Here is a 23,899-nt window from a genome sequence, read left to right as displayed (position 1 = left end):
GGTAGACAGACTTGTTCTAAGGTAATGGTGCTTTTTGCTAATTTTTAGGTTTGCAACTGTGGTTTTGGGTTTGGTCAGCCTGAAAAATGTGGCGGTTTCGTTTGCTGAGACGGTGAAGAGCTCCGCCCCCATCTTCACAGTGATCATGTCTCGGATGATTCTAGGGGAGTACACAGGTGAGGCCCCTGGGTCCCACCATCCCAGGCCTTCATCCGCGGTGCCTGTCTTTGCCACCTCCCATGGGGCTCTGCCGAGAGGACCACTCAGAGCGGGGCCCACACTGGCAGTGCCTTCACTTCTCTCCTGAAACATTTTCCCCACAGTCACATGTGCGGGAGTGTCTTGGAGCCTGGTGTCTGCCAGGTCTTCTCACACTGGCATGCGGAGGTCAGGGCAGGGTTGTACCTCATGGCCCTAACTGGGTGGGGAGACAGTTGGGGACTGGGCAGATTCCTGGCAAGCAAGATTACCGCAGGTGCCAATCACTGACCCGAAGAGGATGGGCGGGGGCCGCCTTCGGCCAGCATCACACAGGTGGCTGTGGCTCCTGGTGTATGGGCCAGCCTGTGCCAGCACCCTACAGCCTCCCCAGCGCCTGCCACCACAGGCCTCTCCTGGGCCGCAGCCCCTGACCTCAGCTGCAACCCAGGCTCTTGCCTCTCCCACCTCTTAATGACTCACAGGCGATTTCCAGCGACATGTAGGCTCCATGTCGCATACCCGGTGTGGCTGCATGAAAACAAGCGAGGGACAGAGGCACCCACAGAGCGTGGCGTCTTGCACGGAGTGGGGGGGGGATATGTACACACGTGTTCGCCTGTTTAAGAAACGACAAGATCTTAAGGCCAAGGCAAATGTCTGTCTGCCTTTGGGGATGGGAGGAGGCTGAGGGTCCAAGGCGGGGTTGGGCTTGCCCCACGTGCACGTGAGACACGCACACACGTTTAGGTGATTATAACAAAATCAAAGCTTAAAAGTCAACTGCTTCTTTGTTTTTGTTTTTTTGTTGTTGTTGTTTTTTTGAGGCAGGGTCTTGCTTTGTCGCCAAGCTGGAGTGCAGTGATGAGATCACGACTCACTGCAACCTCTGCCTCCCGCTTAGGCGATCCTCCCACCTCAGCCTGAGCTAGGACCTCAGACATGTGCCACCATGCCCGGCTAAGTTCTGTATTTTTGTGTGTGTGTGTGTGTGTGTGTGTGTGTGTGTGTGTGTGTGTGTGTGTGTGTGTTTTAAACTGTGAATGTACGTTAGTCATTTTTCTTACAATTGAAACTTGAAACTCTGGGGATTCAGAATTAACAGCCTTGCCTGTGAGCTTCTTCTCGACACCAGAAAAAGTTCCGACCTTGCATTTCACATTGTTCTGCTGGGCTTTGTCCAAATGAACCCTTGTGAGCTGCTGCTGTCATTTTCATGAGGATTCTCTTGTCCACAATTTCACCTGGGAAGACCAAGTCCTCAAGGATTGTGACGTACGCGACTGTCAGACCGGGGATCCTGGGACACCTTTGCTTATTTTTTGTACACCTTTTTTGAGTTGGTTTAGACAGAATTCTCCTCTAAGCAATAGACAGCATACTTCCCAGTGAACTTTTTCTTCAATTCATGTACTAGCCAGACTTGGATTTTCTGGAATGATTTCAGTGGCAGAACAGGAACAAAAACTATAACTTCCTTTTTTTCTTTTTTTTTTCTTTTTTTTTTGAGACGGAGTCTCGCTCTGTTGCCCAGGCTGGAGTGTAGTGGCACGATCTCGGCTCACTGCAAGCTCTGCCTCTCAGGTTCTCGCCATTCTCCTGCCTCAGCTTCCTGAGTAGCTAGGACTACAGGCGCCGCCACCACGCCTGGCTAATTTTTTGTATTTTTAGTAGAGATGGGGTTTCACTGTGTTAGCCAGGATGGTCTCCATCTCCTGACCTCGTGATCCACCCACCTCGGCCTCCCAAAGTGCTGGGATCACAGGTGTTAGCCACTGTGCCCGGCCCTTTTTTTTTTTTTCTTTTTTTGAGATGGAGGCTTCCTCTGTCGTCCAGGCTGGAGTGCAGTGGCGCGATCTCGGCTCACTGCACCCTCCGCCTCCTGGGTTCAAGCGATTCTCCTGCTTCAGCCTCCCGTGTAGCTGGGATTCAGGAGACTGCCACCACACCCAGCTAATTTTTGCATATTTAATAGAGATGGGGTTTCACCGTGTTGGCCACGCTGGTCTCGAACTCCTGCCCTCGTGATCTGATCTCCCACAGTGCTGGGGTTCCAGGCATCAGCTGCTGCGCCTGGCCTGTGGTAACTTTCTGACCACCAGCGACCTCCGTTTCCCTCGCTGCCATGGTGATCAGCTCCCTGAGCTGAGCCCTGACGTCCGAGTTCATTTCCAGCTCCCGAAGAACTGAGAAGCCAAGAACAGCAGGGCCAACCCTCAGCGCATGTCTGAGCACCCCCGGCCTCATATGTGTGTGTTTTATAGAGATGGGGTCTCGCTATGTTGCCCAAGCTGGTCTTGAACTCCTTGCCTCACGTGATCCTCCTGCCTCGGCCTCCTAAAGTGCTGGGATTATAGGCGTCAGCCGCTGCGTCCGACTTTAAAAAGCAATCCTGAAAATCATGAACAAAATGACACAGAGCAACCTTGTTGCCCATCAAACCGTGCAGAAAGGAGCTGTTTATTTCCAGCAAGTTTAAAACGTCGATTTGACCTCCAGCCATGGTAGATGAGATATTAGAAAACCAACTCTCTTGCTGACAACAGTGAGAAAATCTTGATGCCATTTAGCAAAAAGAAGTCTGTAGGGGAGGCGTTGGAGAGTGACGGAGGTGCCGGGGCCTGAGGCACTCAGCTTCCGGAGCCTGGGGCAGCCCAGAGAAGTGACCCTGTCTTAAGGCACCACCCTCCCCAGTGCATTTGCTAATGGTTTCTGAGCAGAGCAGTCTCCTGGGGCTGAAGGGGCACAAGCTGGAACGGGCGCGCCACCTTGGGGACCCCCAGACTCCAGACCTTCAGCTGGGATGGGAATCTGGTGCTGGATAAAGGTGTCTGACGCCCCAGCGGCATGTCACCAGCAGCAGCACGTCCTCCCGGAAGGGTGAAACGGCGTTCAGTCTCCAGTGTTCTCTACACATTTCATAAATGTTGTCTGGGATTCAACCGGTTTCCAGCAGAGGACGAGACCAGGTGATGGCAAATGAGAGGATGCCCCAGTGGCTGGAGCCTGCCAACACGGACTCGGGTCCCTCTGCTACGCCAGGGTCTCGGCCAGGCCGCATCTGCGGGTTTCCCACATTAACTTGACTCAGGTTTCTTTTTCTTCTTTTGAGACAAGGTCTCACTCTGTCGCCCAGGCTGGAGTGCGGTGGCGTGATCACAGCTCACTGCAGCCTCGGCCTCCCCAGCGCAGGTGATCCTCCCACCACAGCCTCCCCAGTAGCTGGGACCACAGGCGTGTGCCACCACACCCAGCTAATGTTTGTATTGTTTGTAGAGGTGGGGTGTCCTTGTTGCTCAGCCCTGGGCTCAAGTGATCCTCCTGCCTCGGCTTCCCAAAGTGCTAGGATTACAGGTGTGAGCCATGTTCTGCGGATTTTTAAAAAATTCCTTCACGTAAAAGTGTTTTGTTATGTTTCAAAAGGAACAGAAAAGCAGCAACTCAATGTGGGCGCGCCCCTCCTGGCCCCCAGAGTCTCTTTCTCTGCAGTTCCCGGGGGACCATGTTCACACTCACCGTTTCACATTCACAGAACATTCTGAGCATCCACAGAACTAGGAAGGTTTCTGGGGCTCGCCCGCCCGTGGCTGGGGCTCAGCCTCTGGGAGACGCATCTCATGCAGAGTGAAAGGCGCCACCTTTGCCGTGGGGACGGGACTCGTTCGCAGACGTGGACTTTGATTTGCTTTATCTTACAATGTGAGGGAACTGACAAGTATTGTTTTTGAATCGAAGGAAGCGTCCGTTCCTTTTATAAGAGGGAACGGAAACAGCCTGGGCCTCGGGAGGGAGCTTCCACCCGGCGGGTCAGCCACTCACAGGGGCTGTCCTCTTGCCAGGGCTGCTGGTCAACCTCTCCCTCATCCCAGTCATGGGCGGGCTGGCACTGTGCACGGCCACTGAGATCAGCTTCAACGTCCTGGGGTTCTCGGCCGCGCTGTCCACCAACATCATGGACTGGTGAGTCACAGAGAAGGTGGGTGTGAGGGGGACAAGACCCGGTGCTCCCTTGCCTGCATCTGGGTGTGCGGATTCTCAGATGAGCTGAGAATTCTTCCCGTGAGCCAAAGCAGGTGCATCCTATGCTGCGCTTTCCTAAAGAGCAAAACAGGCCGGGCGCGGTGGCTCACGCCTGTAATCCCAGCACTTTGGGAGGCCGAGGTGGGCGGATCATGAGGTCAGGAGATCAAGACCATCCTAGCGAACACAGCGAAACCCCGTCTCTACTAAAAAATGCAAAAAATTAGCCAGATGTGGTGGCGGGTGCCTGTAGTCCCAGCTACTCGGGAGGCTGAGGCAGGAGAATGGTGTGAACCCAGGAGGCGGAGCTTGCAGTGAGCCGAGATCGCGCCACTGCACTCCAGCCTGGGCGACAGAGCGAGACTCCGTCTCAAAAAAGGGAAAAAAAAGAGCAAAACAGCAGTTATCCTCGTAAGGTAACTTTCTCAAAAACAAGCCAAAATTTCAGGATGGACAGTCTTGATACTTAAAATACTAACCATGGAGACACGGTTAGTTGATAAATGCTGAAATGCACGGCATACGTTCAGCGGTGCGTCTCGCTCAGGGCGTCTTCACGCGGCTGCCAGAGCAGGGACAGTCCCCCAGCGGCAGGTTCTACCTGTTCGGGAGCTGCGCCACCTCCAGGCCGGGTGGATCCTCTGCTTCCTTGGTGGCCGTCGGTGTCCTGGTGTCACGATGGCAGAAAGGATGAGAGGCCAATTCCCACAGTGAGGACGGCACGTGGCGGGGTCCAAGAGGAAAGGGCCCTGTTATTCATGTCTTTGTCACTCAGTAGAGAAGAGCGGTGGACGCTGCACTTTGGGGCCTGTTCAGATTCACCCAGAATTGGGCGTCCACATCCCTGCTGTGCTGTTAATGGCCACACTCCAGCCCTGGCAAAACTTGCCCTTTGAGAATGACTGGCTTCTAGGCTTTTCCTGCTTTTGAGGAAGGAAAGGAAAAGACACCACCACCGGTGTCTAAGAGTTTATCATTATTACTAATAAGCAAAACAGGTTCATGGTGAGATTTTGAATAATACAGAAGTAAAAATAAAAATCTGTTGGGCGCGGTGGCTCACGCCTGTAATCCCAGCAGTTTGGGAGGCTGGGGTGGGCAGATCACAAGGTCAGGAGATCAAGACCACCCTGGCTAACACGGTGAAACCCCATCTCTACTAAAAATACAAAATATTAGCTGGATGTGGTGGCGGGCACCTGTAGTCCCAGCTACTCGGGAGGCTGAGGCAGGAGAATGGCATGAACCCGGGAGGCGGAGCTTGTAGTGAGCCGAGATCTCGCCACCCCACTCCACCCTGGGTAACAGAGCAAGACTCTGTCTCAAAAAACAAAATCTGTTGGGCGTGGTGGCTCACACCTGTAATCCCAGCACTTTGAGAGGCTGGAGTCAGTGGATTACTTGAGGTCCACCAAGCTGGAGTTGGAGACCAGCCTGGCCAACATACTGAAACCCCATCTGTACTAAAAATACAAAAATTAACCGGGCGTGATGGTGGCACCACTGAGGTCTGGTCATTGTCGCCGTCGCTGCGTGTGAGCGCAGACACCTTGTCCCCTGATGTTCCGTGCTGAGGGCTAGTATTGATGCATCACCTCTTTTCTTTATTCTAGTTTGCAAAATGTTTTTTCGAAAAAGCTTCTCAGCGGGGACAAATACAGGTTCTCGTAAGTATTACTCGTCAGTGAAATCTCCAGGTCGTAAGACGAAGAGGACTTCCTGCCCACTTTAAGAGTCAGAGCACCCCACAGACCTGACTCCCTTCCTGTCTGGCTTGGGTGGTCTTTACAAGTACCTTGTCTAAGGTCGGGAGGGACCCGCCTGCTTCTCAGCCGCTCCCTTGAGCCCCTCAGCCAGCCTGGCGTGCGTTTGCGTTTTCATTTCTGGGAAGCTGCAGCGGCCCTTGTCCTGCCTAGAGAGAACGAACGTCTCGTGGGCTGGGGTGCCTGGATGTTCTTGCTGTGAGGAGCTGCTTGTGGACCCGGCCTCTCCCGACACGGCGGGGGCCCAGCGTGTTCTGTTGCCCACAGGGCCCCGGAGCTGCAGTTCTACACCAGTGCCGCCGCGGTGGCCATGCTCGTCCCGGCCCGGGTCTTCTTCACGGTGGGTTTCAGACACAGGTGTCCCGTCCTTACTCGCCCGGCTGCCTTATCTGGTGATTCAGGGGCAGAATGACTTCCCTTTCCAGGCCGTGTGCTGGCTGGTCGTGCCCAGCTCCGCCGCCGCCCTGCTTAGCTGAGGTGCTCTGGGAGCCACTCGGGGTTTGCAGCTCAGATTTTTGTGTGAAGACTTATTTTGTTTATTGTTTGTTTTGTTTTGATTCTTCATCATTCAACTTGAGGGGGCTTTTAGGCTAGCTTAATTTCTTTTTTTAATCACAAAAACTTTTTTTTTTTTTTCGAGAAGGAGTCTCGCTCTGTATCCCAGGCTGGAGTGCAATGGCGTGATCTCTGCTCACTGCAAAGTCTGCCTCCTGGGTTCACGCCATTCTCCTGCCTCAGCCTCCCAAGTAGCTGGGACTACAGTTGCATGCCACCACGCCCAGGCAATTTTTTTTTTTTTTTTTTTTTTTTTTTTTGAGATGAAGTCTCTCGTTGCCCAGGCTGGAGTGCAGTGGCACAATCTGGGTTCACTGCAACCTCCGCCTCCAGGTTCAAGCGATTCTCCTGCCTCAGCCTCCCGAGTAGCTGGGATTACAGGTGCGCACCACAACGCCTGGCTAATTTTTGTATATTTAGTAAAGAGGGAGTTTCACCGTGTTGACCAGGCTGGTCTCCAATACTTGATCTTAAATAATCCACCCGCCTCGGCCTCCCAAAGTGCTGGACAGGCGTGAGCCACTGCATCTGGCCTAAATAGTTGTTTTTTTTTTTTTTAGACAGAGTCTCGCTCTGTCGTCCAGGCTGGAGTGCAGTGGCACCATCTCGGCTCACTGTGAGCTCCGCCTCCCAGGTTCACACCATTCTCCTGCCTCAGCCTCCTGAGTAGCTGGGACTACAGGTGCCCGCCCCAACACCCGGCTAATTTTTTTGTATTTTTAGTACAGATGGGGTTTCATGGTGTTAGCCAGGATGGTCTCGATGATCTGACCTCGTGATCCACCCGCCTCAGCCTCCCAAAGTTCTGGGATTACAGGCGTGAGCCACCGTGCCCATCCCATGTTAACTATTTTTAAGTGTAAAGCTGCGTGGCCATCACCATCACCCATCTCCAGAACTCTCTTCGTTTTGCAAAACTGAACCTTTGCCCTCATTCAGTACTCTCCATTCTCATCCCCCAACCCTGGCACCCTCATTCCACTTTCTGTCTCTGAATTTGGTGACCCTAAAGACGTCATACAAGTGGAATCATATCACATCTGTCCTTCTGTGTCTGGCTTATCTCACGTAGCATGGTGTTTTGGTGTTTTGAGGTTTACATGTGTTGTTGCATGAATCAGTTTCTTCCCTTCGTATTTTTTGAGACTGGGTCTTGCTGTGTCACCCAGGCTGCAAAGCACTGCAGCCTCATAGCTCACTGCAGCCACGGCCTCCCAGGCTCAAGCGATTCTCCTGCCTCAGCTTCCCAAACAGCTGGGATGGCAGGCATGTGCCACACCTGGTTTATTTATTTATTTATTTATTTATTTATTGTATTTATTTTTTTTTTTTTGAGACAGAGTCTCACTCTGTCGCCCAGGCTGGAGTGCAGTGGCCGCATCTCAGCTCACTGCAAGCTCCGCCTCCCGGGTCTACGCCATTCTCCTGCCTCAGCCTCCCGAGTAGCTGGGACTACAGGCGCCCGCCACCTCACCCGGCTAGTTTTTTGTATTTTTTTAGTAGAGACGGGGTTTCACCGTATTAGCCAGGCTGGTCTCGATCTCCTGACCTTGTGATCCGCCCGTCTCGGCCTCCCAAAGTGCTGGGATTACAGGCTTGAGCCACCGCGCCCGGCCTATTTTTATTTTTTGAAATGGAGTCTTGCCCTGTCACCCAGGCTGGAGTGCAGTGGGGCGATCTTGGCTCACTACAGCCTCCACCTCCCGGATTCAAGTGATTCTTCTGCCTCAGCCTCCAGAGTAGTTGGGATTACAGGTGTGTGCCACCACTCTGGCTAATTTTTGTATTTTTAGTGGAGACGGGGTTTCACCATGTTGCCCATGTTGCAGTGGCACAATCTGTGCTTACTGCAGGCTGGTCTTGAACTCCTGACCTCGAGTTATCTGCCCACCTCGGCCTCACAAAGCGCTGGGATTACAGGTGTGAGTCACCGTGTGCAGCCAGTTTTTTATTTTTTGTATTAACAGGGTCCTACTGTATTGCCCAGGCTGGTCTCAGACTCCTGGGCTCAAACGTCGGCTTCTCAAAGGTGGCTCCCACCTGGGATGACAGGCGTGAGCCACTGCACTCAGCCTTTTTTCCTTTTTTTTTTTTTTTTTAATGAGACAGTGTCTCGCTGTGTCGCCCCACCCAGGCTGGAGTGCAGTGGCACAATCTTGGCTCACTGCAAGCTCCTCCTCCCGAGTTCACACCATTCTCCTGCCTCAGCCTCCTGAGTAGCTGGGACTACAGGCACCCGCCACCACACCTGGCTAACTTTTTGTGTTTTTAGTAGAGATGGGGTTTCACCGTGTTAGCCAGGATGGTCTCGATCTCCTGACCTTGTGGTCTGCCCACATCGGCCTCTCAAAGTACTGGGATTACAGGCGTGAGCCACCGCGTCCGGCCCCTTTTTTCTTTTTTAAGGTTGAATAGTACTCCATTGTGTGGGTAAGACCACATTCTGTTTATTCATCCATCCATTGTGGGTTCTTTCTGCCTTTGGCTGTTGCAAATAATTCTGTAGTGAATGTGGGGATGCAAATATCCCTTAGAGACCCTGCTTTCAATTCTGTGTTTTAGTATCATTTTTAATAATAGGTACCTCTTTATTAACTCATTAAATAACCAGATCTAGCAGTAAGCCTAGTATCTATGGTAGTTTGATGTAGTGATGAGGGTAAACAGTATTTCAGGGTATCAGCAACAACTGCTAACAGGATATGAAAGTAGTTTTGTTTTTTGTTTTTTGTTTTTGTTTTTGTTTTTGAGACAGAGTTTCACTCTTTATTACCCAGGCTGGAGTGCAGTGGCGCAATCTCAGCTCACTGCAAACCGCCGCCTCCCGGGTTCAAGCGATTCTCCTGTCTCAGACTCCTGAGTAGCTGGGATTATAGGCATGCACCACCACACCCGGCTAATTTTTGTATTTTTAGTAGAGATGGTGTTTCACCATGTTGGTCAGGCTGGTCTCAAACTCCTGACCTCAGGTGATTCACCTGACTCGGCCTCCCAAAGTGCTGGCATCACAGGCGTGAGCCACTGCGCCTGGCCTATCTGTAGTATTATAGTTTATTCCCAACATTCATAATTGAATGAAATGCTGAGTTTCAAGTAAAGGTTAGTAAAGATAAAGATGCAGTTTTTTCCCAGTTGAGTTCATGGACTTTCTAAATGCAATTTGTAGACTTCCCTAGAGTCCCCCACACAGAGGGTTCTCTGTGCGAGGTGCAGTTGCAAGTTCTTATCTTATTGTCGTTTTCTGGATTTTAATCCGTTAGCTGTCAAGGCTGGCTGACTTGGCCGTTCTCCCTGCGAGGAAGTTGTGGTTGCCGGCCGGGGCCATCAGTTCTTGTGGGTGTGTACCCAGCAGTGGAACTGCTGGATTATATAATAATTCTGTGTTTAATTTTTTTTTTTTTTTTTTTTTTGGAGATGGAATCTCACTCTGTTGCCCAGGCTGGGGTGCAGTGGTGCAATCTCATCTCACTGCAGCCTCCGCCTCCCGGGTTTAAGTGATTGTCCTGCCTCCCTCCTGAGTAGCTGGGATTACAGGCGCACACCACCACGCCTGGCTAATCTTTAGATTTTTAGTAGAGACGGGGTTTCACTGTGTTGGCCAGACTGGCCATGCCCGGCCCTTCCTTGGGGTTTCTGTTGCATTTTCCTGCTGATGGTGATGTTCGGCTGCTTTCATGTGCTTGTTGTCTGTTTGCATCAACATGGTGAAAACTAATTAGTGCAAAAAATAATGGGAAAAAAAAACAGAAAATGGATGAGTGCACAGTTCAGCTCTCCGCCCTAGAGGCATTTTCATAGCTGTTCTCAGTGTCAGCAGCTTTACCCAGTGTCTGGGCAGGAGTGGCGCTGGGCGTTTTTGGTGCATGATTAGTAAATGGAAAATGCAAACCAATAGAATATCGTTTTGTTTTTGCCACATAGGACGTCCCAGTGATCGGGAGGAGCGGGAAGAGCTTCAGCTACAACCAGGACGTGGTGTTGCTGCTTCTGACAGATGGAGTCCTGTTCCACCTTCAGAGCGTCACGGCCTACGCCCTCATGGGGAAGATCTCCCCTGTGACATTCAGGTGAGCAGGGGAACTTCCAGGAGCTGAGAGTGTCCAGGTCGTTTCGAGAAGAGACTAAAAATCTAGGTATTTTTATAAGAGACACATGTGGCCAGGCGTGGTGGCGGGCGTCTGTAGTCCCAGCTACTCAGGAGGCTGAGGCAGGAGAATGGCGTGAACCTGGAAGGCGGAGCACTCCAGGTTCACTCCAACAGAGCGAGACTCCTTCTCAAAAAAAAAAAAAAAAAAGAGGCCGGGCGCGGTGGCTCAAGCCTGTAATCCCAGTGCTTTGGGAGGCCGAGACAGGCAGATCACGAGGTCAGGAGATCGAGACCATCTTGGCTAACACGGTGAAACCCCGTCTCTACTAAAAAATACAAAAAACTAGCCGGGCGAGGCGGCGGGCGCCTGTAGTCCCAGCTACTCGGGAGGCTGAGGCAGGAGAATGGCGTAAACCCGGGAGGCGGAGCTTGCAGTGAGCTGAGATCCGGCCACTGCACTCCAGCCCGGGCAACAGAGCGAGACTCCGTCTCAAAAAAAAAAAAGAAAGAGACACATGTGATTCTCTTCCACGGGGATGACTGTGGCTGTGCACTGTAATTACTAGGCCATTTTATACCCATGCCGTTTGAAATGCAAATGATAGGCCGGGCCCAGTGGCTCACGCCTGCTGATCCCAGCACTTGGGATGACAAGGCAAGTGGATCATTTGAGGTCAGGAGTTCAAGACCAGCCTGGTCAACATGGTGAAACCCTGTCTCTACTAAAAATACAAAAAAATTAGCCAGGTGTGGTGGTGCGCCTGTAATCCCAGCTACTGGGGAGGCTGAGGCAGGAGAATCACTTGAACCCGGGAGCCGGAGGTTACAGTGAGCTGAGATCATGCCACTGCACTCCAGCCTGCGTGATGAGAGCGAGACTCCATCTCAAAAAAAAAAACAAAGAAATGATAAACTGTAAAATAAACTGTAAACTGTGTGAAATAGGTTTTTAGGGAAATCTCCACTAGAAGTCTTTGCATTTGACGGTTTTTGAAATTGAGTGCTGGCCGGGCACGGTGGCTCAAGCCTGTAATCCCAGCACTTTGTTTTTTTTTTTTTTTTTTTTTTTTTTTGAGACGGAGTCATGCTCTGTCGCCCAGGCTGGAGTGCAGTGGCCGGATCTCAGCTCACTGCAAGCTCCGCCTCCCGGGTACACGCCATTCTCCTGTCTCAGCCTCCCAAGTAGCTGGGACTACAGGCGCCCGCCACTTCGCCCGGCTAGTTTTTTGTATTTTTAGTAGAGACGGGGTTTCACCATGTTAGCCAGGATAGTCTCGATCTCCTGACCTCATGATCCGCCCGTCTCGGCCTCCCAAAGTGCTGGGATTACAAGGCTTGAGCCACCGCGCCCGGCCAATCCCAGCACTTTGGGAGGCCGAGGCGGGTGGATCACGAGGTCAGGAGATCGAGACTATCCTGGCTAACATGGTGAAACCCCGTCTCTACTAAAAATACAAAAAATTAGCTGGGAACGGTGGCGGGCGCCTGTAGTCCCAGCTACTTGGGAGGCTGAGGCGGGAGAATGGCGTGAACCCGGGAGGCAGAGCTTGCAGTGAGCCGAGATCACGCCACTGCACTCCAGCCTGGGAGACACAGCGAGACTCCGTCTCAAAAAAAAAAAAAAAAAAAAGAAATTGAGTGCTTTTCCGTCTAGAATAGCAGGGTGCCTCGACTAGTCTTGTCTGCAGGAATGGAATGGTCTCTTCTGGGCTGTCCAGTGCAGCAGCCACTGGCCACATACAGCTTCTGAGCACTTGAAATGTGGAGAATGTAACAAGGACCAGATTCTGAATTGAAGCTGATTGTCGTCAGTTTGAACTTGAACAGACACCTGTGGTCACTGGTTCCTGTGCCGCGCAGCGCAGCTCTAGAAACGGGGGTGAGGCTCCTTTGGCTTCTTTCCACTTCTGTAACTGAACAGACTGAAGTTGCAATTTATTTATTTATTTATTTTATTTGCCCCAAAACGGAGTCTTGCTCTCTTGCCCAGAGCTTGAGTGCCGTGGTGTGATCTCGGCTCACTGCAGCCTCCGCCTCCGGGTTCAAGCGATTCTTCTGCCTCAGCCTCCTGAGTAGCTGGGATTACAGGCCAGTGCCACCACGCCCGGCTAGTTTTTGTATTTTTAGTAGAGACAGGGTTTCGCCATGTTGGCCAGGCTGTTCTCAAACTCCTGACCTTAGGCAATCCGCCCGCCTCGGCCTCCCATAGTACTGGGATTATAGGTGCGAGCCACCACGCCCAGCCAAAGGTGCAGTTTGAAGACGAAACTAGCCGGGAGGACTGGAGGTCGAGGCGGGCGGATCGCCTGAGCTCAGGAGTTCAAGACCACCCTGGGCAACGTGGTGAAGCCCCGTCTTTACTGAGACACAAAAAATTAGCCAGGCCTGGTGAAATGTACCTGTAGTCCCAGCTACTTGGGAGGCTGAGGCATCAGAATCACTTCAGCCCAGGAGGCGGATGTCGGAGTGAACCGAGATCCCGCCACTGCACTCCAGCTTGGGCTACAGAGTCAGACTCCGTCTCCGAAAAAAAAAAAAAAAGACTGGAGACTTTTTGGTGGCAAATACAAAGGAATGAGGTTATGTCACCAGCAGGGGTAGAAGTCCCCGCGACTGGCAGCAGCAGCAGCCGCCTCATAGTCTCCGCGACTGGCAGCAGCAGCCGCCTCACATCCTATTGTGGAAGTCAGCGGCCCTTTTTTCTGAAACTTCTGATCTATCATGAGGCGGCGGAATGGTCCCCAAACATGAAGTGAAAATGAAAAGCAGATGTTGGGGCCGGCGGGGGTGGGGGACAGTCAGGCGTAGCTCTCCCTCTTCTCTGCTTTCCGTCTGGTCCAAGTCAGTGCGGTAAATTCTCAAATACCCGTCGGAGCTGGTAGCCGCGCCCCGTGCACGGAGCGTTCCACAGCTGAGAAACTGGAGCTCGTGCCTCCTCTCACCAGCAGGCCCCGCAGGCCCCACATGGAGCCGTCTCATCCATGGCGCTGCCCCGCCCCACGCTTCCTGCATCCTGAGCAGGAGGTGTCTCCGAGACAGGAAAACTGGCTGTGCTTTCTGAGTTTTTCTAAGTTCACAGTGGTCTCCTGGGCTTGGTCACTGTCTCTCCCCAGCATGTTTCTTTCTGGGGCCAGGAATTATTTCCAAATGCTCCTGAAGCCTAGTGTTTTAGTGAACATTAGTGATTGTTAGCAGTGGTTTAAAAAAAATGATAAAACCTTCTTTATTTTTTGAGACAAGAGTCTTGCTCTGTAACCCAGGCCGGAGTGTGGTGGTGCCGTCTCAGCTCACTACAACCTCCGCCTCCCTGACTCAAGTGATCTTCCCGCCTCAGCCTGCTGAGTAGCTGGGACTGCAGGTGTCCACCACCACGCTGGGCTAATTTGTGGGGTTTTTTTTGTTTTTTTTTTTTAACCAGAGTCTCACTCTGTCGCCCAGGCTGGAGTGCAGTGACGCGATCTTGGCTCACTGCAACCCCGCCTCCCAGGTTCAGGAAATTCTCCTGCCTCAGCCTCCCGAGTAGCTGGGATTACAGGCGCCCGCCACCACGCCCAGCTAATTTTTCTATTTTTAGTGGAGACAGGGTTTCATCATCTTGGCCAGGCTGGTCTTGAACTTCTGACCTCAGGTGATCCGCCTGCCTTGGCCTCGCCAAGTGCTGGGATTACAGGCGTGAGCCACCACGTGTTACCCAATTATTTTTCTTTCTTTCTTTCTTTCTTTATTTTTTGAGATGGAGTCTCACCCTGTCCCCCAGGCTGGAGTCCTGTGGCGCCATCTTGGTTCACTGCAAGCTCCGCCTCCTAGGTTCAAACAATTCTCCTGCCTCAGCCTCCCGAGTAGCTGGGACCACAGGCGCCCGCCACCACACCTGGCTAATTTTTTGTGTGTTTTTAGTAGAGACGGAGTTTCACCGTGTTAGCCAGAATTATCTTGATCTCCTGACCTCGTGATCCACCTGCCTTGGCCTCCCAAAGTCCTGGGATTACATTCATGAGCCACCGTGCCCAGCCTGCCCAATTATTTTTCAATAGTAATTTTTTGTTTTATTTTCATGTTGTAAGGGCAGTGAATTAAGTACTCATTATGGAAAGTTTGCACAGGGTATTTTCCGTCACCCTTTTTTTGCACAGTCCTAACATTGTGTATTTGGTATCCTTTTTCACCCAACAAATGATCTCAAGGGATTGTTTTCCCTGGGGCTGCAAAGGCACTGCGACTGTGTGGGCGATGTTCTTATTCTTTTTTTTTTTGAGACAGTCTTGCTCTGTTGCCCAGGCTGGAGTGCAGTAGGTGGCACGATCTCAGCTCACTGCAGCCTCCTCCTCCCGGGTTCAAGCTATTCTCCTGCCTCAGCTTCCCGAGTGGCTGGGATTACAGGCTACTACCCAGCCCGCCACCACACCCAGCTAATTTTTTGTATTTTTAGTAGAGACGGGGTTTCACCGTGTTAGCCAGGATGGTCTCGATCTCCTGACCTTGTGATCCGCCCGCCTCGGCCTCCCAAAGTGCTGGGATTACAGGCGTGAGCCCCCGCGCCTGGCCTGATGTTTTTGTTCTTTAGAGAACAGGCTGAAGTACTCAAGGGGTGAAATGTCACGATATCTGTAATTTTTGTTGTTGTTTTTTTGAGACAGAGTCTCTGTTGCCCAGGCTGGAGTGCAGTGGCGCAATCTCGGCTCACTGCAAGCTCTGCCTCCCGGGTTCACGCCATTCTCCTGCCTCAGCTTCCTGAGTAGCTGGGACTACAGGCGCCCGCCACCACGCCCGGCTAATTTCTTGTATCTTTAGTAGAGACGGGGTTTCACCGTGTTAGCCAGGATAGTCTCAATGTCCTGACCTCGTGACCCGCCCACCTCAGCATCCCAAAGTGCTGGGATTACAGGCGTGAGCCACCGCGCCTGGCCTCAATATCTGTAATTTACTTAAAAATATTCCATCCGGGTGTGGTGGCTCACGCCTATGATCCCAGCGGTGTGGGAGGCCCAGGTGGGAAGATCACTTGAGCCCAGGATTTGAAGACCAGCCTGGGCTACACAGTGAGATCCACCTCAATTGGATGAAGCTTTTTTTTTTTTTTTTTGAGACGGAGTCTGGCTCTGTCGCCCAGGCTGGAGTGCAGTGGCGTGATCTCAGCTCACTGCAAGCTCCGCCCCCCGGGTTCCCGCCATTCTCCTGCCTCAGCCTCCCGAGTAACTGGGACCACAGGCGCCGCCACCTTGCCCGGCTAGTTTTTTTTTTTGTATTTTTAGTAGAGACGGGGTTTCACCGTGTTAGCCAGGATGGTCTCGATCTCCTGACCTCGTGATCCGCCCGTCTCGGCCTCCCAAAGTGCTGGGATTACAGGCTTGAGCCACCGCGCCCGGCCTAATTGGATGAAGCTGATGAGGCGATATCATGAATTCCTGCGTCTAGATCACAGGACGTGGCTGTTCCTTAGGTTTCTCCTCCTCTGCCTTTTTTAATAATGAAAAGCACCCCTTAAAAAAGAAGGGGCGAGGGAGCAGGCAAGCCCCGCTCAAAGCTCCCAAACCCCTGGGCCGAGCTCACCACCACCCAGGTCCCGTCGAGCACCCCCCGCCCCACCCTGGCCTCCAGACCCGGGGTCAGCCGAGCTGCTGGCTGCAGGCTTGATGTCACCGTGACCCTGAGTGCCCCCACCCCAGCCTCCAGACCCAGGCTCAGCCAAGCTGCCGGCCACGGGCCGAGGTGACCATGACCCCGAGCCCCCCTGCTCCCTCCCCTTGTCTCTGCAGCGTCGCCAGCACCGTGAAGCACGCCTTGTCCATCTGGCTCAGCGTCATCGTTTTTGGCAACAAGATCACCAGCTTGTCAGCAGTCGGCACAGCCCTGGTGACAGTTGGGGTCCTGCTCTACAACAAGGCCAGGCAGCACCAGCAGGAGGCACTGCAGAGCCTGGCTGTGGCCACCGGCCGGGCCCCAGAGGACACGGTGGAGCCGCTGCTTCCACAGGACCCCAGGCAGCATCCCTGAGAGCAGGAAGCTGCCAGCTGCTGCTGTGCTCGTGACACTGCATCCCCCGGAAACGGACAGGGACGCCCTCCTCCATGGCCCTGCTGGGGTGCCGGACACAGGGAGCTAAGTCGGCCATTCCCTGAGGTTTTCTTGGTTTGCCAGTGAAGACCAGCGGAAACTCAAACTGGGGATTCCAGGTATCAGCTTCCTGGAGTGGAGACCAGAGCCCCCTGTCAGCTGAGCCCATGCCCGTGTAATGTGAAAACAGCCTCTGCGGCTCCCATGCTGGGGGTGCCCACTTCCTCTCTGGGCAGCACCCCAGGGTCCACCGGGAGCCAGGGCTGGGTCCAGTGCCAACGAGAGCTGCTCCCTGCTACAGCCAAGAGAGCACTCAGCTTCCCACACCAGCCATCGAAGGCCCTGAGCCCTGGACTGGCTGCAGATTGGCCATGGGCATGAGGTCACAGAGCAGGGCTGACGGGCAGGGACAGAGGGCCCTGGAAGGAGGGGTCTCCTGCTGCCACAGTGGGCAATCAGAACTCCTCACCTGACCCACCAGGGCTGTGGGCATCCTCAGACTATCCCAGAGTCATCACGAGCCTCAAGCCACAGCATTGCATGGAAATCAAGGGCTATGACCACGGAGGCCATTCCTCGCTTCTGTGAAGAGGAAGGCCCCCGTACCCCTTCCACATCCTGGGCTGCGTGAGCCCCCCACTCCAGCGTGCCCTGCCCATCGCCTTCCACACCCTGGGCTGTGTGGGCCCCTGCCCCACTATCCCTTCCCCACCCTGGGCTGCGTGAGTGCCCGCTCTGGGGCGTCCTGCCTGTCACTTCCACACCCTGGGCTGCGTGAGCCCCCCCACCCCAGGGCACCCTGCCCTCCTACCTGTGGTGGTTTCTTAGCCCTGAGGTTGAGGACAAACCTCTCATGTTTAATTTGGCAGGAGATGTGTACATTCCTTTTCTTTTTTGGACTCTGAGTATCAGGCAGGCTATTCTGAGGTCCCTGTGGGGTGAGCCTGTCTGTTCTGCCTTGGAGCCCACTGTTCCTAATATCATCATCCAGTACCTGTCCCGATTCCCCACGTGAGCCTTGGGCAGGACGTTGTAGTGTTGATGGCTTGGGTTACGTGGTGTTTACCTGGCGCCATCCTTGCTGAAAAAGGAAGCACCCACACTGAATGTTCTGGGGCACATGGTGTGTATCAGGCGCCCACCCCGTCCCACTCTCCCCGAGGGACAGCAGTAGTGCATGGTGGGGCCAAGGGCCAGCTCAACCCATCCTCAGCATCACGCATCCCCGAGGGTACAGGAGGCCTGAGGAGTGGCTGCTGGAGCTGTGTGTTAGGCAGAGGCTTCTGACCATGCCTGAGCCCTTCACCCCCCGTCTTGCAGCCGGCGAATTCCTATGCCTGGTGCAGTCTGTTGCCAGCGATCCTTTGAGACCCAGAGCTCCAGGGCTTGTCAGAGGCAGCATGGGGCTCCAGTGGTCCCGAGTCTCATTTCTCTGCCTGCTCCATCCTGAGTCTCATTTCCCTGCCTATTCCATGCCAAGTCTCATGTCCCTGCCTGTTCCATCCCGAGTCTCATTTCCCTGCCTGCTCCATCCCGAGTCTCATGTTCCCTACATGCTCTTTAGGCCATTGGCGCCTGAGGTCACTTCACTGGTTTTCCATTTGGCTTCTCACCTGGGAAATACAAAAATAGCCCCTCCTGAAGATAAAATCGTTCGGAAACAGCAATAATTATGACTCATTAACTTCTACCTACTCAAAAAAGTCTGCCTTGATGGTAGACTGAAATGAGGCTTTTTAACCCACAAGCAACCTTTTTATTTTTTTGAGACTGTCTTGCTCTGTCTGTCACCCAGGCTGGAGTACAGTGGCATGATCTTGACTCACTGCAGCCTCGACTTCCTGGGCTCAAGTGATCCTCCCATCTCAGCCTCTTGTGTTGCTCTAACCACAGGCACGCGCCACCACGCCTGGCTACTTTTCTGTTGAGCTGGGCTCTCACTTTGTTGCCCAGGCTGGTCTTGAACTCCTCAGCTCAAGCAGTCCTTCCCACTCAGCCTCCCGTAGTGTTGGGAATACAGGCGTGCACCACTGCACCTGCTCCAGCCACTTGTATAAAACCACTGACCTGTGTGTGGAGGACAGGCCAGGTGTGTGCTCACTGCACTGCGAAGATGGGTCATCACGTGACTTCCCCAGTTTTCCATTTCTCTTTTTCTGCTTTCCTCAAAAACCAGTATAAGACCGGGCACGGTGGCTCACACCCGTAATCCCAGCACTTTGGGACGCTGCAGCTGGCGGATCACAAGGTCAGGAGTTTGAGACCAGCCTGGCCAACATGATGAAACCTCGTCTCCACTAAAAATACAAAAGTTAGCTGGGTGTGATGGTGGGTGCCTGTAATCCCAGCTACTCAGGAGGCTGAGGCAGGAGAATTGTTTGAACCCTGGAGGTGGAGGTTGCGGTGAGCCGAGATCGTGCCATTGCACTCCAGCCTGGGCAACAGCAAGACTCTGTCTCAAAAACACTTAGAAAATGCCCTGGAGGTGGCAGAGGGTTGTAGATATGTGAGGCTAACCCTCAGGGTGGCCTTGTCCGCCTCCCCATTGAGAATGGCTGCCAGGCTTCCCACTAGCCTCTGAAGATGATGATCTGGTGTAAGGAGAGGTGCAGGTGCCTGGTTCTGAGCACCCTGGAATTTCTGGCCGCACATCCTCTGGTGCTCTCCCTTCCACCCTGACAAGGAGCTTCCAGCCTGTTTTGATTTTCTGTTTGTGGACCAGAAACACGTTTTTCCAAATGATGAGCAAATAGGGTGATTTCCTTTGTAATGCTGCTCTGGGGCCTCCTCCTCATCCTGGCAGAAGCAGCCTGGATACCATGCGGCAGCCGACACTGTGCCCTTGCTCAGGCATGCTGTCCCCTCCCTCTCCCTCAGTCTCCTCTCCATGCCCAAGTCGGTTTCCAGCCACTGGTCTTCACGGCATTCCCAGTACAGCCAGGCACCAAGAGGCAATACCCAAGGCCTGGCTTGGCCATGTTAACGATTGTACAGACATATATTTTTAAATAACTTTTATGTAATACTTTTCTAGCATAGTAAGTTCTTGTTAACTGTCACAGATGTCCTTCTAGAAACACCAGGTGTTACTTCCACTGAGTGTGTCCGTGGTCGTGGTCTGTGCCTTTGTAAACAGAACACTTGAACCACCTCCCGAATTGGGTCATCTGCTTCTTGAAATTGACACTTAAGAGATGTGCATCTCTCTAACTTTCAAGGAAACTTCCCCACTAAATGGCATGAAAAGATTTAAATAAAATCCGAGAGTCCCAATTCCCTCTGTAACAGTGTTAAAATAATCTGTCTACCTGGAAAGATGAAAACACTCTTGCACAACCCAAAATGCGTCTTTAATTTGTGAAAAATTAACATGGTGAGTCAAACAGTCATTTTAAAGAGCTGAGCAAAGAATATCATCAGCCAAATAGAGCTCTGCTTTGTAGGGTGCCTTTAAACTCCTTGCCACAAAACCAGTGAGCTCTGCTTGCTGCTGCCACGCTCCTGGATGATCACTTAGATGGGTCAGTGGGAATAACAGGCAAACAAGACAGTTCTTTACATCTGTCCAAATGATGTCCTTTCTCAGGCCTGGAAGTATTTCATTGCTGGAAGAAGGAAACAAGAATGTCATTGCAGGCCGGGCGCGGTGGCTCAAGCCTGTAATCCCAGCACTTTGGGAGGCCGAGACGGGCGGATCATGAGGTCAGGAGATTGAGACCATCCTGGCTAACACGGTGAAACCCCGTCTCTACTAAAAAATACAAAAAACTAGCTGGGCAAGGTGGTGGGCGTCTGTAGTCCCAGTTACTCGGGAGGCTGAGGCAGGAGAATGGTGTGAACCCAGGAGAGGGAGCTTGCAGTGAGCTGAGATCCGGCCACTGCACTCCAGCCTGGGCGACAGAGTGAGACCCTATCTCAAAAAAAAAAAGAATGTCATTGCAGATAGAAACAGACTTCTCTTGTTTGCCCTTGACCAACATGGTACTGAGGGGTTTATTGTTTCCCAACGCACATGCGTGCCCTACTGGGGGCCTTACTTTATAGAATGAGAGCGTCCGAGCTCCCCTAATGATTCTGACTAGTTCTCTCCTAGCTGAGGATACAGGAGTGGGACATCCACCCTCAGATCCCTCAGAGCACAGAAACCTTCAGCTTGGCTGTCTCAAGTATTTCTTCCAGTTTCCCTGTGGGCCTCTGAGTTTGATGGCTGCTAGATCCTTAACGAAAACTCAGTTGGAAACTTCCAACTCGCAGTCCTAGTTTGTTGTTTTCCATTTCATTTCACTTACAGCTGAAAGTGGCATTCAGCTGACTTGCTCGTTTAAACTGTTCACAGAGTCTGAACTGCCAACGTGGCGTCGGAGGCTCCATCTTTTAAGAGGGCCACAGACTCCCACATGGGAAAACTTGAAAATTACATCAACAATCAATGTCAGAGCCAAATTATATTTCCTTTATACCAAACTATGGAGAACTAAAAGTACATTGTACAAAATGTTTCTAGTGTTTTGTATGTGACCTATTTCAATATTTATATTACCAGATCAGTGCTTTCCAGCAAACGATTCTGTTAAATAATGTAGCCAGTCGCTGTTAATTCTGCAGCAGTGATAAGCTGATACTGTGCAACTAATCCTGTGGACGCCTCCTGCTTATTTTTGTCTAAACTAAGTTAATCATGGTAGCAGCTATGATTCTTGCTCAGCAAAGTAAAATAAATGTTAAATATGGACTGCTTTGTTTTCTTCCTTGTGTAGCTCTGGTGTTCATGCTGCTGAAATGATCAAGGTTGGCATCTTAGTGCCTACACCAGTTTCTAGCAACCTAAAATGAGCAAGAGAAACCAATTCTCCAAAATGAGGCTGTTTGCAAACAGCCAAGGATTGCAATCCAGGGTCTGTCCATAGGCTCATCTGAGAGGCTGGGGCAAGGGCGAGCTTCTGCAGGTGGAAAGAAGTCCACGTAAGCTGTTCTGACACAAAGGTCAGTGGCTACAGGAGCTTGTGGTGGTGGCCTTTGTTCACCGATGGGGCTGGCTGTTGCTAGCAGAGGGTCTTCACAGAAGTGGCTTAACCCCAAGTTCTAGTTGGGAAAGGCCTTTGTGGCAGCTCCTACTACAAACACAAGTGCGAGGCGGCTTCCTCCTCGTTGCCTCCGGGGTCGATTTTATTAGGGTTTGACTAAGTGGCAGCATTTGGGTACTCACTGATTTCATGAAGGGTAAATGGAGATTTTTGGCCAGGTGTGGTGGCTCATGCCTATGATTCCAGCACTTTGGGAGGCTGGTGGGTAGATCACTTTAGGTCAGGAGTTCAAGACCAGCCTGGCCAACATGGCAAAACCCTGTCACTACTAAAAATACAAAAGTCAGCCAGGTGTGGTGGTGCACACCTGTAATCCCAGCTAGTCGGGAGGCTGAGGCAGGAGAATCACTTGAACCCGGGAGGCGGAGGCTGCAGTTACCCAAAATTGTGCCACTGCACTCCAGCCTGGGTGACAGAGCAAGACTTCTTCTCAAAAAAAAAAAAAAAAGCCAGGTGCAGTAGCTCACGCCTGTAATCCCAGCATTTTGGGAGGCCAAGGCAGGTGGTTGACGAGGTCACGAGACTGAGACCATCCTGGCTAACACGGTGAAACCCCGTCTCAACTAAAACTACCAAAAATTAGGCGAGCGTGGTGGAAGGCGCCTGAAGTCCCAGCTACTCGGGAGTCTAAGGCGGGAGAATGGCGTGAACCCAGGAGGCGGAGCTTGCAGTGAGCCGAGATCGCGCACCCGCTCTCCAGCCTGGGCGACAGACGAGACTCCGTCTCAAAAAAAAAAAAAAAAAAAAAAAAAAAAAAGAGCTTGGGTACCCAAAGCAAGCAGCATTTCATTCTGGAATGAAAAAAATTCCAATACCCATCGCCCTTTTTGTGCCCTTGTCAATTTCTTTTTTTTTTTTTTTGAGACAGAGTCTCGCTCTGTCGCCCAGGCTGGAGTGCAGTGGCGCAATCTCGGCTCACTGCAAGCTCCGCCTCCCCGGGTTCACGTCATTCTCCTGCCTCAGCCTCCGGAGTAGCTGGGACTACAGGCGCCCGCCACCTCGCCCGGCTAATTTTTTGTATTTTTAGTAGAAACGGGGTTTCACCGTGTTAGCCAGGATGGTCTCGATCTCCTGACCTTGTGATCCGCCCGCCTCGGCCTCCCAAAGTGCTGGGATTACAGGCGTGAGCCACCGCGCCCGGCCGCCCTTGTCAATTTCTTGTCACATTTTACAGTTTCCCATTTCAGGCCCAGTAAATACGGATGTTTATGTCTCTTTCCTGAGATTCAGATGTCTAAAGCAGTTTTCTGTGACTTTTCAAGTCAAGAGGATAACCTAACATACGGAAAGGGAATTAATTACTCGTTTTATCCTCTTCTGGAATGTTCGGAATCCATGGGTTTGGGGTGGGGCCTTGGGAGTTGGGGAAGCACCATACCCAGTGAGTTTGCACAAGCACTTTGAGGACCCACTGCCAGTGTCAGCTTTAAAATCACACTATAAAAGCCGGGGTGCGGTGGCTCACGCCTGTAATCCCAGCACTTTAGGAGGCCGAGGCAAGCAGATCACTTGAGGTCAGGAGTTCGAGACCAGCTTGGCCAATGTGGCGAAATCCCGACTCTACCAAAAATAGAAAAATTAGCCGGGCGTGGTGGCGGGCGCCTGTGGATCCAGCTACTCGGGAGAATCCCTTGAAGCCGGGAGGAGGCTGCAGTGAGCCGAGTCTACGCCACTGCACCCCAGCCTGCGTGGCACAGCGAGACTTCGACTCACAAGTAAATACATAAATAAATAAAATCACATCGTAAGAGCTCTCCCTGCCCTGTTTTTGGGTAAGGTTCAGAGTTAAACTCCGAGATAGGCCTTTACAGGACGCACAGACCTGAGGCGCCTCAGGAGGTAACTCGCAGGTAAATGGAGCGCGCTCCACCCACCCGCCACTAGGGGTCCCAGCGGTCAAGGGAATGGAATACGGGCGTCCAACGCGAAGGCACTCCGATCGCAAGGCGCGGGCTTCGCTACCGGGAAAGTCCCGGTCGGATTCCGGAAGCCGGCCACGCGTTCCGCGCAGGCGCAAACTGCTCCCAAAGTAGGAGTCGCTCCGCTCGGCGCCCCGATGCTTGCGTCATCAGCCCGCGCCGAAGTCGGAAGTGCAGCTCACGGCGCTGTTTCTTCCGGAGTCCTGGATCTGAGCAAGC

The 23,899-nt window shown here is 52.5% G+C and overlaps 4 protein-coding genes and 1 pseudogene across 6 annotated transcripts in view; 4 read left to right on the top strand and 1 right to left on the bottom strand.

Annotated features, from left to right (window-relative positions):
* Nucleotides 1–20,000, top strand: part of SLC35E2B (solute carrier family 35 member E2B) — a 40,762-nt gene extending 20,762 nt beyond the window's left edge. Inside the window, exons 4-9 of one of the 2 annotated variants that reach the window (XM_050786204.1) lie at nucleotides 49–176; nucleotides 4,038–4,158; nucleotides 5,832–5,885; nucleotides 6,249–6,321; nucleotides 10,458–10,603; nucleotides 16,380–20,000. In XM_050786204.1, the coding sequence (XP_050642161.1) occupies nucleotides 49–176; nucleotides 4,038–4,158; nucleotides 5,832–5,885; nucleotides 6,249–6,321; nucleotides 10,458–10,603; nucleotides 16,380–16,617 (760 nt within the window). In that variant the 3' untranslated portion in view covers nucleotides 16,618–20,000. The remainder of the gene's footprint in view (nucleotides 1–48; nucleotides 177–4,037; nucleotides 4,159–5,831; nucleotides 5,886–6,248; nucleotides 6,322–10,457; nucleotides 10,604–16,379) is intronic. The other variant, XM_050786211.1, reaches the window with a different exon arrangement.
* SSU72 (SSU72 homolog, RNA polymerase II CTD phosphatase) overlaps nucleotides 1–23,899 on the top strand; it is a 179,554-nt gene that overhangs the window by 33,791 nt on the left and 121,864 nt on the right. The gene's annotated exons all lie outside the window — the stretch shown is intronic.
* Nucleotides 1–23,899, bottom strand: part of GABRD (gamma-aminobutyric acid type A receptor subunit delta) — a 378,620-nt gene that overhangs the window by 314,861 nt on the left and 39,860 nt on the right. The gene's annotated exons all lie outside the window — the stretch shown is intronic.
* The window catches only part of LOC126951620 (cyclin-dependent kinase 11B), a 60,826-nt gene that overhangs the window by 10,661 nt on the left and 26,266 nt on the right, over nucleotides 1–23,899 (top strand). The gene's annotated exons all lie outside the window — the stretch shown is intronic.
* Nucleotides 18,489–20,000, top strand: LOC126952071 (uncharacterized; annotated as a pseudogene). The gene has a single exon (XR_007724783.1). The product of XR_007724783.1 is annotated as an uncharacterized LOC126952071 (transcript).

The sequence above is a fragment of the Macaca thibetana genome, chromosome 1 (genome assembly GCF_024542745.1).
Source record: "Macaca thibetana thibetana isolate TM-01 chromosome 1, ASM2454274v1, whole genome shotgun sequence".
NCBI lineage: Eukaryota > Metazoa > Chordata > Mammalia > Primates > Cercopithecidae > Macaca > Macaca thibetana.
This window is presented reverse-complemented; position numbering and strand designations above follow the sequence as displayed.